At 37.9% G+C, this 16,076-nt stretch overlaps 1 protein-coding gene across 1 annotated transcript in view; it reads right to left on the bottom strand.

The window, feature by feature from the left end:
• Window positions 1-15,623, bottom strand: part of clmpb (CXADR like membrane protein b) — a 103,543-nt gene extending 87,920 nt beyond the window's left edge. Inside the window, exon 1 of the mRNA XM_067388931.1 lies at window positions 15,246-15,623. Coding sequence (XP_067245032.1) covers window positions 15,246-15,276 — 31 coding nt within the window. The 5' untranslated portion in view covers window positions 15,277-15,623. The remainder of the gene's footprint in view (window positions 1-15,245) is intronic.
• Between the last annotated feature and the right edge of the window lie 453 nt (window positions 15,624-16,076).

Here is a 16,076-nt window from a genome sequence, read left to right as displayed (position 1 = left end):
TTGCAAAACTGCACTGCTTATTTTCCATCCATTCCAAGCATTGCTCCCACTGTAATTTTACTGTTTTCTAGTTTGATGGAGACAGCTATCCTACATGAAAATCATAAATAATCAGCTATAAAGAGACACAAGGGAGGCCAAAATGGCTAAACAATTAAGCATGTACAGAGGAATATGGCTGCAGGCTGGGACTCAGGAAGAGAACGGCTTTAATGTTTGATCCCTGAGGTGCGGTAAGCTTGTTATGCCAGACGCAGACCTAGTCTCAAGGTCTCAATGTGGGAGTGTGCCTGTTTCAACCAAACAGAGTAACAACCAAAGGCATTGGCTGCATCTCTAAGTAAATCTGCTGTGTTTTAGACGCTAACAGCGAAGGCCTTCGTCAGATGCTGTGTAATGTAGGTGCTGTCGGCTATATAGCGCTTCCTGCACCTGGTATGCAAGGACACGGAAGATATATTAAACCGTATAGATACACATCTGCATGAGCAGGGTAGCGGAAGGTCTCCATTTCATCAACAAGTCAAGTCTAACGACTCGTAAAAAAAAAAAAAAAAAATGAGGGTGAGTACGCCATCTGTTCTGAAACCATTTCCGAAGAATAAAGAGGGAAGGTGGGTGCTTTTTACAGCAGAGTAGTGCACAATACTGTTTTTCAAGGTGAAAGCTCCTGGACAAGGGGCTTAATCTTGAGTGCAAACAGTGAGTGTGTGCAGTAGCTGGCTGTTTAAAAGGTTGAGGCACTTAGTTAAACGGGCACACTGGAGTCGGTGTAATCAGGCGCATTAGGGAGTTAATTGCAGACAGGCCTGCGATTGATCACTGATACTCCTTTATGCAATGTTTTTGCTCTAGTATGAAGAACGAAATGTCTGACACTGAGGCCTGATAATTAAGCCATTCATCACCCAAGCCTATTACTTCCGTCTACAAGTACCATTTAGGAACTCTCCAGATTTTCCAAATAAAATCCATTTAACTTGGATGAACAAAAAGTGACCATCCATCAAATTATGAAGAAAATATTTTTAATTTGTTTATATATATATATATATATATATATATATATATATATATATATATATATATATATATATATATATATATATCAAATATGAGGGAAGAACAAAACACTTAATTTGGTATTTGGTTAAGGTACATCCAAACAGCGTACTATACAATGCCATGACGTTCTACGCTACACCATGATGTACTATGCTATGTCCTATGCTAAAACGCGTAGTACGTCATGTCATCGTGTACTACGTTGCGGAAGTTAATGCTTTTTGGACATATGTTGAATGTGTATGGCTGTCGCACCTGAAACTCATTATTTTACTTTATAAAGTTTTAAATAAGTATGTTTGTCTAACACAAATACAACAATTCACTTCAGAAGGCGTTTATTAACCCCGCGGAGCTGTGTGGTGTACGCTTTATGAATGATGGATGCACTTTTTTGGACTTTTTTTGGAGAATGAACTCATCCTCCATTCACTCCCATTATAAAGCTTGGACGGGCCAGGATATTTTTAATATAACTCTGATTGTGTTTGGCTGAAAAAAAGTCATATACACCTAGGATGGCTTGAGGGTGAGTAAATTATGGGGTAATTTTCATTTTTGGGTGAACTAACCCTTTAAAAGTCTGTCTCGATTGTCAATTTATATCCCCCTTAAAGGGATAGTTCACCCAAAAATGAAAATTTGATGTTTATCTGCTTACCCCCAGGGCATCCAATATGTAGGTGACTTTGTTTCTTCAGTAGAACACAAATGATGATTTTTAACTCCAACCGTTGCCGTCTGTCAGTTGTATAATGCATGTCAATGGGAACTCCATCTATAAGAGTCAAAGAACATGCACAGACAAATCCAAATTAAACCCTGCGGCTCGTGATGACACATTGATGTCCTAAGACACGAAACGATCGGTTTGTGTGAGAAACCGAACAGTATTTATATAATTTTTTACCTCTAATACACCACTATGTCCAACTGCCCTGCGCATCCGGATAGTGAGGTCAGAAAAATCGTTCTGATGACGGAAGTGATGTCTTGTGCTCTGCTTCAATGAGTGCGAGAGATCACTTCCGTTGTCAGAGCGCATTCAGACCTCACTAATCGGATTTGCAGGGCAGTTGGACATAGTGGTGTTTTAGAGGTAAAAAATGATATAAATACTGTTTGGTTTCTCGCACAAACCGATAGTTTCGTGTCTTAGGACATCAATGTGTCGCCATGAGCCGCAGGGTTTAATTTGGATTTGTCTGTGCATGTTTTTTGACTCTTATAGATGGAGTTCCCATTGACATGCATTATACGACTGACAGACGGCAACGGTTGGAGTTAAAAATCATCATTTGTGTTCTACTGAAGAAACAAAGTCACCTACATCTTGGATGCCCTGGGGGTAAGCAGATAAACCCCTTTAATTTTAAATTCATAAAGGTCCATTAAGGGAACGGTGAATATATAACAGTCATTGTTTTGTAAGTACAAATTTCATGTCATCAACTTTAGAACAAATATTGTAAAATCTTCAGTCCTGGCCTGATTCTCATCAGTCAGTTCAAAAACAGATCAATGCAATCATATTCTGCTTGTGCAGATCTCTTTCACTAATTAATGACCTTTCAGAGGTAAAACAAAGCATTCGCCAACAACAAATGAGTCATTCCAGATTCCTTTTCCATTCCTTTTCCTGATTTTTTTTTGAAGTAGCCTATACATTTCTGTAAGAATGCTTTATAAGTTTGAATGTTTTTGCAAGATTTTATCTTGACTCTATGATATCATTTATGATGTCACTTAAAATGACAGTTCACTATTATTTTGAGGTCAATACATGGTTTTAAGCAAATCTGTATGACTGGCTACAAATGCAAAACATGCACGTACTCTTAAAACAATTAGAAAATAATTAAAAATATGCTCTCATCACATGAGATAATGAGGTTTAGGCATGGAATGACTCAAATGCTACCTTTCAACAGGTCATGACTAAATTTACTGTCAATGAGAGGAAACCTGTGGACCAGCAGATAGAAACCAGGTGGTCAAGGATGAGCACAAGTGAGGTGGAGGAGATTTAGGCTAGAACGATGGAAATGAAGTGAGACCCTTGAGCGAGCTAGTTCAAAACAGCAAATGAAGTGGCCTGCTAGCAGAGCTAATAGACTGTTTCAAATTGAAAGGAACAGCAGGTGTCTAAATAGAGCGACGTGGAACATTTCCCCTCACATTCTGTCTCCAGAACAAAGAGAAAAAGATACGAGCAACAGAACGAGTCTAAAGGCCGCGCACTGCATGGAGAAACATACATCTGCAGTGGAGAAGATATTTATCTATCTATAATCAATTCAATTCAATTACAGCTGCCTGTCAAACCAATGGAAACAAAGCTGGAGTCTCATGCTAATGAATTCCTGGTGGGAGACAGAAGATGCTTTCCTGCCTGAGGATGAAACATCCCTTCCTGCTGTAATAGAATATCTCGCATTGAGGCATTCTGTGCATTGGCAATGAAAACAGTAAACAATAAAAACATAAGCAGCCTCTTCTGATTTCCCTGTAAGCAGACGGCTCTCGTATAGCAATTATCAGTGGATTTGGATGGATATACAAAAACTTGTGGAAATGCTACAAAAAAAGAGGGAAAAACTAATTTGGAAGACATTGCATCATTGCAACACACACCACTGCAGGTGCATGCAATCTTATCAGAAAATACATACAAAAGTACAGTGGAAAGCAGCAGGAAAACAAAGAGAAATGCCAAACTGCGCAAGTAAATTAGTACAGAGCATCAGTGCAAAAACACATTATGCCTATGAGTGCAAAACAACTGCTGCATGAAATCAGATCAAAGTAGCAAATAAAAGCTTAATAAAAGAATAAACAACTCTAAAAGCTAACCATATAGCTCGGAAATGCCATCATCCATATTTTAAAAGAATAGCTCACCCAAGAAACTTCATTTTGACATCAAATTAAATCATTCTCAGTGGGAAAAAAGCAGGCCACACCCTCTATTTTTTTTTTTTTTCTTTTTTTCATTCAGTATTCCACTTCTCTCTGAAAATATGTCACAATACTGAAGTCAAGTCAATCACAAATTCTGATTCACGGTACACTTCTATAATGTTCTTAAAGTGCTCCATTTTCATGCACTAATTTTGTACTTAATATACTAAAAATTCTTCTTTAGTAGAAATCTTAATAATAATCTTAAGAAGTAACTAAAGAAGACATCTGTATTTAAAAAATATATTTAGTTACCACTTGTAGTACACTATGGGTTCAAATGTGCAGTAAGGGTTATCTGAATATGTTTTTTTAAATACAGAGATAGTATATTAAAAGCACATTTTAGTTCATATTTCATGGTGTCTCAAAATAGCACGGTTGAGTACACTTAGATGTTCTTAAGATTATCTTAAGAAGTACTAAAGAAGAATTTTTTGTATATTAAGTACAAAATTAGTGCGCGAAAATAGAGCACTTTAAGTACATTATAGAAGTGTACTTTTTTTCACCCGGGTAGTCTCTAACTTCACTTACCAGGCAAACCCATTTCTCTAGCTCCAACAAAACCACCTCGGCGGATCAACAAAGCTGTATCTCTCAGAATAGAGCAGGTTATCTCCTGGGTATTCTTTCCTGAGCAAACACTTACTTTTATATCCATGATCCTTGTGTACACTCTTCAAAATTTGATAAGATAGGCTTTTTTTCTAGAGCATTTGCTATCTTTTTGGCAATCGGTTTTATCTATTTATTTTTTGTCTCTCTGAATAGACGGATCACTGTTCCTCACTGAAAACGAAAATATATACCTGCTTCCCTCCCCCCCAAAAAAAGTCTAGATCAAAAGCTGGTTGAGCTCAGAATAGACAAGCATGCCAGCCTCATCCATGTCTGCATGGTTTCACTGAGGTACTGCTTCCTTTCTCGAGAGGAAGTAAGCAAAGCCTCTGGCTCAGGCGGAGAGTGTTTAGTCAGTATACATCCATGATGAAATCCCTCCTGTCAACATGATGCAAAAGCTGAGATACTGTTCTCATTTGGTCTTTCTGGATGTTTTAAGAAAGCGAATACATGCAAATTGTGTTTTACATCACCATATGGATGATGAAAGAGATTCACATCTTAAACACAAAAGGGGGAATTCGCTAAGGAACTGACAGCATTGTTTATTTACATAAGCTGTGCATGATAACATGCCTGCGAGTGTGATATTTAAAGAGTTAGTTCACCCAAAAATGAAAATTGTCATTAATTACTCACCCTCGTGTCGTTCCACACCCGTAAAACCTCTGTTCATCTTCAAAACACAAATTAAGATATTTTTGATGAAATCCGATGTCTCAGTGAGGCCTCAATTGCCAGCAAGATAATTGCTGAAACACTTTCAGATGCCCAAAAAGGTACTAAAAACATATTTAAAACAGTTCATGTGACTACAGTGGTTCAACCTTAATATTATAAAGCGACGAGAATACTTTTCGTGCACCAAAAAAATAAATAAAATAACGACTTCAAAACACTGCTTCAGAGCATTACGAATCTTTTGTTTCGAATCAGTGGTTCAGAGCGCCAAAGTCACATGATTTCAGTAAACAAGGCTTCGTTATGTCATAAGTGTTTCACAATTTCAATAGTTCAGGTGACTTTGCAATTTTGATACACGATCCGGACCACTGATTCGAAACAAAAGATTTGTAAAGCTTCGAAGCTTCATGAAGCAGTGTTTTGAAATCACCCATCACTAGATATTGTTGAATAAAGTTTTTTTTGGCACACAATAAGTATTCTTGTTGCTTTATAATATTAAGGTTGAACCACTGTACTCACATGAACTGTTTTAAATATGTTTTTAGTTCCTTTCTGGGCATCTGAAAGTGTTAAGTATCTTGCTGGCACTAGAGGCCTCACTGAGCCATGGGATTTTATCAAAAATATCTTAATTTGTGTTCTGAAGATGAACGAAGGTCTTACAGGTGTGGAACAACATGAGGGTGAGTAATTAATGACATAGTTTTTATTTTTGGGTGAACTAACCCTTTAACTAACTTACATTTTACTTTGCCTGTTTTAGTTTTACCCATGAAAACAGCTCCAAACAAAGCCAAAGCCAAATTAGCGCATCTCCAGACAACACAAAGTACTGTTGATCCTGGATGAATCAGTGTTTTTGAACGAATCAGTTGAGTCAGTCATTCACTCAAAGACAGTATTCCGTTCGACCGTAAGTTCACTACAAAGCGGACTTCACAGGGTGTTTCGCCATCTTAAAGTCACCATGAAATCAAAACTGACAATTCTTATTTCTTTATGGAATATTGCAGTATTTATTGTAAATGATTTATCTGTGCAGTTCACATCATTATTTTTATTTTTTTAAATTCCCCTACCTCTTGCAGTGTCATTTCTTCTCATGGAACAACCTGTCACTCACATTAGATCCACCAATAGCAAACCACAACCATCCAATCAATCCCCCATGGACAAAATCAAATCCCGCCCTACATTTTTTCTTGTTCGAGAAGCCGTTTGTCTTTGATATACATCACAGTGGGGAAGGAAAGACTGTTGCGACTTCCGTTTCATGCTGAATTTAAGTGAGATTCCAATCCGAAGGGAGCGTTCAGTTCAAAGGACACGGCAAACGACATAGGGAATAGGGAAACATCATATATCACTTCACATGAAGTGGAGAGGGAAATTAATCATTGCACAGCACTCCAAGTTTGAATAAAAATAAGGGCAATGAAAAGGAGATGAGGCTCCAGTATTATTATTATTATTAATGAGTCCTAGGTGTAGTTTGTACGAGACTGTTCGTGGGTATAAAGTATGCAAGACACAACTTACAATACAACTATCATGATTATGGTTAAATGAGAAAAAAGGATACAGCTAATGTAACCAAATAGCAATTATTATCTTATGTTAAACATTGCAACTGACATTTGTCACTCTGTTTAGTGCTTTCAAATATGGCAATTTATATTAAAGGTAGGGTAGGCAATAGTAGAGAGGCTAGCAATAGCAAGTTAGCTTTGAAAGCATAAGATCCCACCCTCCCTTCAGAACGTCTCCAAAGCCACACCTCCTTCAAAACGCATGTCTCAAACCACATAACATTAAATCCATAATACTTTACAACTTAAAGAGCTTTTGTACCACCTGACTGCTGCAGATTCATTACAGCGTTGATAGTATTGACACAGAAACGCATAAATCCGAGTCTGAGGACGTGAACAGCTCCTTGTAGAACATCTCGGGTTGCCATCTCGTAATTACGATTTTTGTGGCGCTCTGTAGCTGTCTGTCTACAACTCTGCATAGCCTTACAGAACACGCTGATGACGTGTGATGTCTGCTTGAACATGGGTGCGGAGATATGGAAATACATGTGTTGACAGACAGGTAGGACATTGGATCATTGCTTTCGGACTGGTCCTGAGACTTCCACAGAAGGTATATGTACATGTTTTAATATTTAGACCTCTTCTATTATTGATTTCTATCAGGATGTGAAGAGAGTTTCAACCAGTTTGACAAAAAAACGTGTTTATAGAACAAATTGCCTACCCTACCTCAATATTCATTGTTTGGTTCATTGGCAATTCTTCTGGCTATATTGTTTATCATTGTGCTAATCTCAGCTCCTCATTGAGGACCCTCATCAAACTGTTTACACTCACTACAAACAAAGTACTTCCAGGAATCAGGGAAAAAGTAATTGCCCTTGCACTATTGACTTTCATAGTTATTTACTGCATCAAATAATGCATACAATCCTCTGTTCTTTCCCTTGCAAATAAGCATGGAGGTGGCGATTAACAAAATCCTGTTGGGCCATGCAATTTTGGAAGCCAAAACCTGCGTATCAGGGCTGAGTGAGGGGCGGGGGCCGCTCGTGGCCAATGACTTATGTAAGCGAGCTGGGCTTTGCTACACCAAGATGCAGCTGGATTGAATTATTGTCAAACCGGACCATTCATGAACATCTGTCAAAGGTTAGCCATAAAGGAAAATAGGCAGTTCCTGTTGAGCGGCTCCAAAGTAATCTGGGAGTAATTTAGCCAAGGGAGTCAAAAGAGTCTGAGATTTATAGGCTAGAGAACGACTCAAACCTGGCCTGGTGTTTACTGTGGGTTCCTTTGATTTTTTCAGGCAAGGAGTGTGTTATAGTTGTTCATTGTTGCAAATGTTAAGGTTTTCTTCATAATAAAAGGTTTTATTTTTATATTTAAGATAAATACAGCTAACATTTACTTGATAGATATGAGACAGCAGCTGAGGGAAGGGTAGTTTGAAATGCCAGAAATGATTAAACAAACATTTCCTTGAATGAATGTGATTATTATTATTATTATTATTATTATTAAGGAATGAAATTCCTTAATACTTCCATGATTGGCCATTGGTTGGACAAACAGAAAGTCTTGTCCACAACATTTTTTTTTTTTTTTTATAAGTTAACTTTCATTCAACAAGGATGCATTAAATTATTTCCATTAACTTTTTATTCATCAAAGGATCCTGATTAAAAAAAAACAAAAAAAACATTAGTTTCCACAAAAAAAGCAAAAGAGACTAACATAAAAAAAAATCTTTCTGACCCCAAACTTGTTTGTATGTATATATATATATATATATATATCTTTAACATATTAAATGACACACACGACCTTTAAAAAACATCTATAATAGATGAAGCACCTCCCATACCGAGTCACAGCATACTTACAAAAAGAAACAGCGCCACATGTTCCTCAAGGCCAAACGAGTAGAATAACACATCTGGAGAACTCTTCAAGCTGTTTATCTGCACTGTGAGGAGCAGTGGCATGACAGCACAGGGAGAATATTGAATTTCAGTACAGAGTTGAGACAATGTCACCTCAGATGTGCTGCAGCAGGAGACAAGCACACTGTCTTTCAGGAGAAGGTTGTTATAACAGCACTGCACCAGCTAACTAGAAGCTCTGAGTCCATAATGACAAAGAGAATATTCAATAGCCGATATAAGGAGGAAAAACATAGGTTACTGTGTTTTTGTAAGGCCCTAAATGCAGATAGACTTAATTTGGATAATATCCTGATGGAAAACCTCAGGAATGTTCATGTCACTGCAGAGCCAGACACCCAAACCACTTCGGGAAAATCGCAACGCTATTTATGTTGCCTAACCTAACATCTGAGCTTCAGTAAACAAGGCGAACAAAACTCCAAATCTCCAGATGAAAATTTCAGCCACTTGAACCCACTCAAAACATACTAAATTAAAGTCTGCAGAAGTTTTCTCATAAATATTTATTGTAGCAAAAAACAAGCAATCCTCTTAAAATGTAATATACATCCTAAGAACGTTCAGTTTCACCATGTTTAGAAGAAAAATGTATTAAAATGCCAAAGCTCTCATCACTGCGCAACATTTTATCGTAAAAGTTTGTAAGTGTTTCGCATGCTTATTCATTCTGTGCACATTTCCTGTGATTCAGGGATGTGCGCACCGAGATGTCATTTTATAACCTCTGGGTCTGCAGTGTCCTGTCATTCTCAGATGTGAGAGATCTTCTTACTGCCTGTGGATATCAGCCAAATATAGCACAGGATGAGAAAATGAGTTACTTTAACCAACACTTTTCCATGTTAGCATAACCTGTGACAACCTGATTTTAAAAACACTACCCTGATGACTGCATTCATACAATGCATTACGGAAAAGTCAACAGAATACGGTTGTCAGTCATGTATTTGGCTACCACTGTTCACACTGCAGGTAAATGTGGCCCAAATCTGATTTGTTTGCCCACATGTGACTCATCTCTGTTTTCCCCATGAAAGTGTGAACAGTACAAACCACATGGAATCTGATGTTTTCAATTCTGATTTTGTAAGATGTTTTGTAATGCGACCACAGTGTGAACAACAGTCATATCGGAATTCATGAGATTTTTACGCCACTGGAGATCAACATTCGTCACGATTCTGCACTCATGGGAGTCTATTCAAAGATTTTACATACCCAGCGTTATCAAGACAGTTGTGAAAGGTAGTCAGTAGAAGGACAGTGATGTGTCAGAACTCGTAAGTATTACAAAGACAGCTCTATGATACAAGCAAAACATGAGAGCTCATATCATAAAAGTTTAAAAACTTTGCTATCTTTCGTCACATCACTGTCTTTATTTTTCATATTGCCTGTGCAAAATTTCGCTGGCTTCCACGGCAGATCACACTATAAATAAATGCGTAATTGCCGACTTTAATGCACTCTGTGTTTACTTCCATATTACTTTCTGTGTGTGTTGCCAAGTCTGTGATTTTCCCGCAGAATTGGGTTACATTTTCACCGTTTTCCGCAGATTGTTTTGCTACTCCGTGGGTTTAAGCGACCGCACTAACGCGATATTTAACCCCCAGAACGTGATTTTTACCGGGATACCCCACGGGACACGATTGGGCTAGTTTTGGACTCGTTTTGAGAAGCAATTGAGTGAATTTTGTGGTAAAAACCTGGCAACCCCAACAACAATGTGAACAGTCAGCTATACATAAAAATCAGATCTAAGTAAAAATCAGAATTGAGCACTAAGGCTCGCAGTGTGAACGTAGCTAGCCTTTGTGTCCTTAATACAGTTACGTTCACACACTGTTCAGTAATTTACCAAACTCACACCCGTAAATTTTCTGGACTCGTAACCACATTCTCGTAAAACTGACTGGGAAACTGGGTGTCTGTCTTGTCATACAGTCCGAGAGAGACGCTCTGCGCTGCACAAACGCATGTCTACCGTGTTTTGTGGGGTTTTGTGTGTGGTTTCGCTTTCAGTAACTTACAGTGATGGAGATATGATGAGCATCTGAAGTCCACACAGATATAAAAGCTGCTAATGAAAATGTGACGGATGAACTTGCGGCTCGATTGGTATCAAATGTGATCAAACTTTTAAGTTTTACGGATATCGCCATCTTTGATATTAGCTACTTTGGTCATTGTCGTAATGGCAACTGGTAAGAGAATACAGGCTTGACTCCTGTTGCACATTGATTCAGAACATTTAGAGACCCACACCTTGAAGTAGGCTAAATGCGGTTGTCATATCTCAAAAACTGACAGTGTGACGAGTCTCGGCTGTGTTGGATGAGCATTAATCACGTAACATGGAAAAAGTTCTTTATAATGGTTTCAATACATTTCTGACAAGTAAATTACAATCTGTTATTACTTCCCGTTTTTCGTTTTTCATTCAAGTCAGTCGGTGTTAGAGGGGTTAGTGATTTATCATCCATGTGGTTTGCTATGATTTCTGCACGGTTTGGTTGGTTTGTCCTTTTTTTTAGCTCATTTCCAGATAGTAACAGCACCAGCTCATTTTTGCAATAAGACTTTTAAATAAATATGACTTTCCTCCAGGGTGCTAGACTTAAGTAATATAAGATCTTCGAAAGCATCAAATGAAATGAAATGGAAATTACCCCATTATGCACCATTGATTCAGTCTATCATTGAAGATATTCTACAATGAGATGAGCTCTACACGCCAAACATACCAGTTTAAAAGCTTTTTTCCATTAATAGAGTTATACATTCTTGAAGAAATTGACTTATAATGACACTACAAGGCTATTTCATTTAACTAATTTAATGCACAAACCAATGGGATTTACTACAAGCACAGTGCCAGTTCTCAATCCATTCCTCTCTCACAGCACAGACCAAGATCATCATTAACCAAATAACATCTAATATTATGTCTGAAAATAATTAAGGCTCAGTCGATGCCTAAAGACAAAAAACAACGACAAACAATAGCAAATAGGCATGACCTTTAAAATGCAGTAATCTGATTAATAAATCAATATCACAATAGTGCATGTGCAATTAGATTGCATTTAAATAGATAATTATGCTTAGAAATTATTACTGTGATTTTGGATATCTTTCATATTTCATTCTTTACACTGAAAAATATTTCCAATGAACTAGATGCACGTGTCAGAGCGCATGTAAAACACCCTCCGTCTTCTTTTGCCATCTTGCCATTACCCTATAATGTGATTACGCCAACTAGCAGCATCCCATAGGTGTGTGGGTTACAGTTTCAGCACTATATGCAATGCACTGGTAACATTAGTGTAGATATTAAAGGTGCCCAAGAACGTTCTTTCACAAGATGTAATATAAGTCTAAGGTGTCCCCTGAATGTGTCTGTGAAGTTTCAGCTCAAAATACTCCACAGATTTTTTTAAATTATTTTTTTTTAACTGCCTATTTTGGGGCACCATTAACAATGCACTGATTTACACTCGGCGCCACCCCTTTAAGATGCGTGCTTCCTGCCACACGAGCTGTCGACTATATTACAGCGCATTTACAAAGTTCACACAGCTAATATAACCCTCAAATGGATCTTTACAAGATGTTCGTCATGCATGCTTCGAATTATGTGAGTAAATTTGGATGTTAAAAGTTTTATTCTGAGTGAATTTGAGGCTGTCCTCCGCGGCTAATGGCTAATGCTACACTGTTGGAGAGATTTATAAAGAATGAACTTGTGTTTATGCATTATACAGACTGCAAGTGTTTAAAAATGAAAATAGCGACGGCTCTCGTCTCTGTGAATACAGTAAGAAACAATGGTAACTTTAACCTCATTTAACAGTACATTAGCAACATGCTAACGAAACTTTTAGAAAGACAATTTACAAATATCAGTAAAAATATCATGTTATCATGGATCATGTCAGTTATTATTGCTCCATCTGCCATTTTTGGCTGTTGTTCTTGCTTACCTAGTCTGATGATTCAGCTGTGCAGCTCCAGATGTTAACTGGCTGCCCTTGTCTAATGCCTTTCATAATGTTGGGAACATGGGCTGGCATTATGCAAATATTGGGGCGTACACCCCGACTGTTACGTAACAGTTGGTGTTATGTTGAGAGGTGTTATGTTCGGAGGTTGTTTAAACAAATAAGATTTATATAAGAAGGAGGAAACAATGGTGTTTGAGACTCACTGTATGTCATTTCCATGTACTGAACTCTTGTTATTCAACTATGCCAAGGTAAATTCAATTTTTTAATCTAGGGCACCTTTAAACATTTCATATGTAAATAAAGGTTAACTAATTATTATAACAATAATTTCATATTAATTATACAATTAATTGCTAATTAAGTCATGGACACTAATGTAAAGTGTGACCATGCATTTTATGTTCCTTTAAGACAGACATGGGCTTGTTAGTTGTAACATGCCTCTTGAATTACAAAGATTTTATCCTCCAAATTAAAATAATAGTAACATTATATTTATCTGTAGGTTGAGTAAAGAAGCAAATGCAATTAAAACATACTGGGTTACATTAAAACAAGGGTTTGTGTATAAAATGAAAGTAGATTTTAACCCAAAGATTGAACTATTTATTGATTTTGATGTTTAGCATTGGAGAATTGTTAACCCAACTATTGCTTAAAAATGACTATATGGCTGTCTTAAAATGAACCCAAAATATGTTGGAAATTAAAAATCAGATGTATAATTACTAGAGGCAACAATAATAATCAAAAGGTGAACATTCATTAATAAGCAATTTAATAAATTACTATTATTCATTAAACTTCTTAATAGGTGTTCATTTCCAACATACTTTGGGTTCATTTAAGGCAAATACAGTAATCATTAAACAATAGTTGAGTTAAATAAAACTACCCAGCAGGTTGGGCAAACATTTAATTGTTTTACTATAGCTGAAAACTCATGAAATATGTTATTTAGGCTCCCAGCGTGACAACTTATCCCAGACCGTGTGACAACATGCCTGTAGCCCATATGGATGTAGATGTTGTACAGTTTTTTTGTGTAAAGAAGACTTTATGGTATGTAACAACATAGAGAGACTGACTCAGAACCAAACCAAGCAATATGAGCAATATGAGCAATATTCGTAGGAGCCAAATAACGCTTCACTGAAACCTCTGAGAAAAACTAAAGCATGAATTATGTTGATATAAAATAATAGTGTGAGGAGATGTTGTCGGTAAGCTGATGCTTCTGTCACGGGTGTTACAGCAGCGTTGACCTTCTCAACACGCCACGGAGAATGCGCGAGGAATTTTAACACAGCGTATCATACATTTAGGAAGCACAATAGCCAGTTACTAGACTCAACACACACCGCTTTAATCCTGCATCATATAGACGCGCAGAGGACACGAAAGATGGGACAAAGTTTGGCGCAGTGATTATAATAAACGATGGGTCACGCGCACTAAACTCCCGTTACAAACGTGCTTGCAGCCCGAGAATCTGACAATGAACCGCGAGCGAGACGGTGGAGGACTCCGAATGTGACCCATGGATGCACGCATGCTTTCACACATCCTCCCGGGGTCTGACTCCAGCACACGCGGACACGCGAGACCCTCGTGCCCACCGGACACCAGCGGCTCGCGCCACCGGCTCACCACTGGACGTTTAACATGAGGATCTATTTTTGCCATCCGATGTCACAACAAATTAAGAGATCTGGATTGGGCGACGTGCCCTGTCTTTGTTCCGCTCTGCAAGGAACGTTAAATTTAGTGCCATAATTAGGTACTGACAAATGCTACAATTTGTTAGTATTTGGATGAAGCGTAATCAGCATCAAAGTCATGCTATATGCTTTAATATTTCCATAAATGTATCCTTGAGGTATTGGGGTCTCAGACACAAACACAATAAAGGTCTCGTCACAAATTCACTGAAAAACCCATTTTTGTTATGCCATTTTTGAGTTGAGCTAAATGGTTCAGACCTTGATATTTCATTAGTATTTAGGTTCTTCAGCATTTTGGTGTCTGGGTTCATTAAAGCGCCAGAACATGATGGTTTTCTAAAGAACTAGTGAATTAAAAGTTCCCCATGCAACTTTTGGTTTTGAAACCTTTTATTGCCAAGAGTTGTCTGTCTGAAGGGTGTAACTCATCAGAACCATCTGGATTTGATTTACTCAACTGGGTGGGGGTCTTGTTATGAACAGTACTTCTGACTATTCTGTAGGTAAAATTCGTTAGATTTACGCCTTCGTATTGAAGACTTTGTCCACTGCTTAAATGCTTAAACTTCTTTGACATGGATGAAGGTTAAGAATATGCTGCTAAAGAACAACTTAGAACATAAGGTCAGATTTCCAAAAATGAAACGGCATACTCTAAAGAAAAAAATAACTCAGTTTACTTACAAAGGAATAAGGAGCGGTATGTTGCAGACATCACGAATCCCGTATGAACTGGAAGTCCTTTAATATAATGAAAAATTGCAAAAAAATAAACAATGCGCCCCGCTTTCTTCACTGTTCTTCACACCGACTCAAGTGTTCGATCACAAAAACTGTAGTAAAGCAGAAGTACTTGTAAAGAAAAATGGATCAGCAGTCTATTAGGAGACGAGCACAAGGACAGCATAGCTGGACATGCTGAAAGACGAATCCATCATCAACGACTAGAACATCATCTCCACGTTTCCATCGGTTTCACCGTCAAATCATCAAAGTTCCCGTTCGCACTGAGGGAGGACACGCGTCTCAGGTTGCCGTTGCGCGGTGTCCTCTGTCTCTCCCTTTCTGTCTCTCTCTCTCCCTCCCTCCCTCCCTCTCTTTCTCTCTGAGTCTGTGGCCGATGCAGAAGAATGCACAGCGCGTGTGTGGATGCTGAAGGATGGAAACCTCTAGAGTCTGAAGTACACTCGCACTGTCTGGATGGAGAGGGGCAGAGCACATGTGCTCTGATGGAAGCGGATGCAAAAACCACAGTGTAAGCAGGGCCGGATTTGCCTCATATTGTGACACAGGCAAAATGTCCCCCCTGTAGCTTACATACATACTAAAATATATATTGTCGCTATTGGGCGGAAACCTCATGTCCAAAATCTACTATAAACAAAAATGAAAAAATAAATAAATAAATAAAAGCTGTGTTGTCAAAGTTGATATTGTGGTTTTAAATATGGTCAGACACTTGTGTGATTGTATTATTAATATTCTACCAAAATCAAGCTGGAAATGGAGTTACGA

Source organism: Chanodichthys erythropterus, chromosome 7 (assembly GCF_024489055.1).
Source record: "Chanodichthys erythropterus isolate Z2021 chromosome 7, ASM2448905v1, whole genome shotgun sequence".
Taxonomy (NCBI): Eukaryota; Metazoa; Chordata; class Actinopteri; order Cypriniformes; family Xenocyprididae; genus Chanodichthys; species Chanodichthys erythropterus.
Note: the sequence above shows the minus strand (reverse complement) of the source record. Positions and strands in the feature narration are given on the sequence as shown.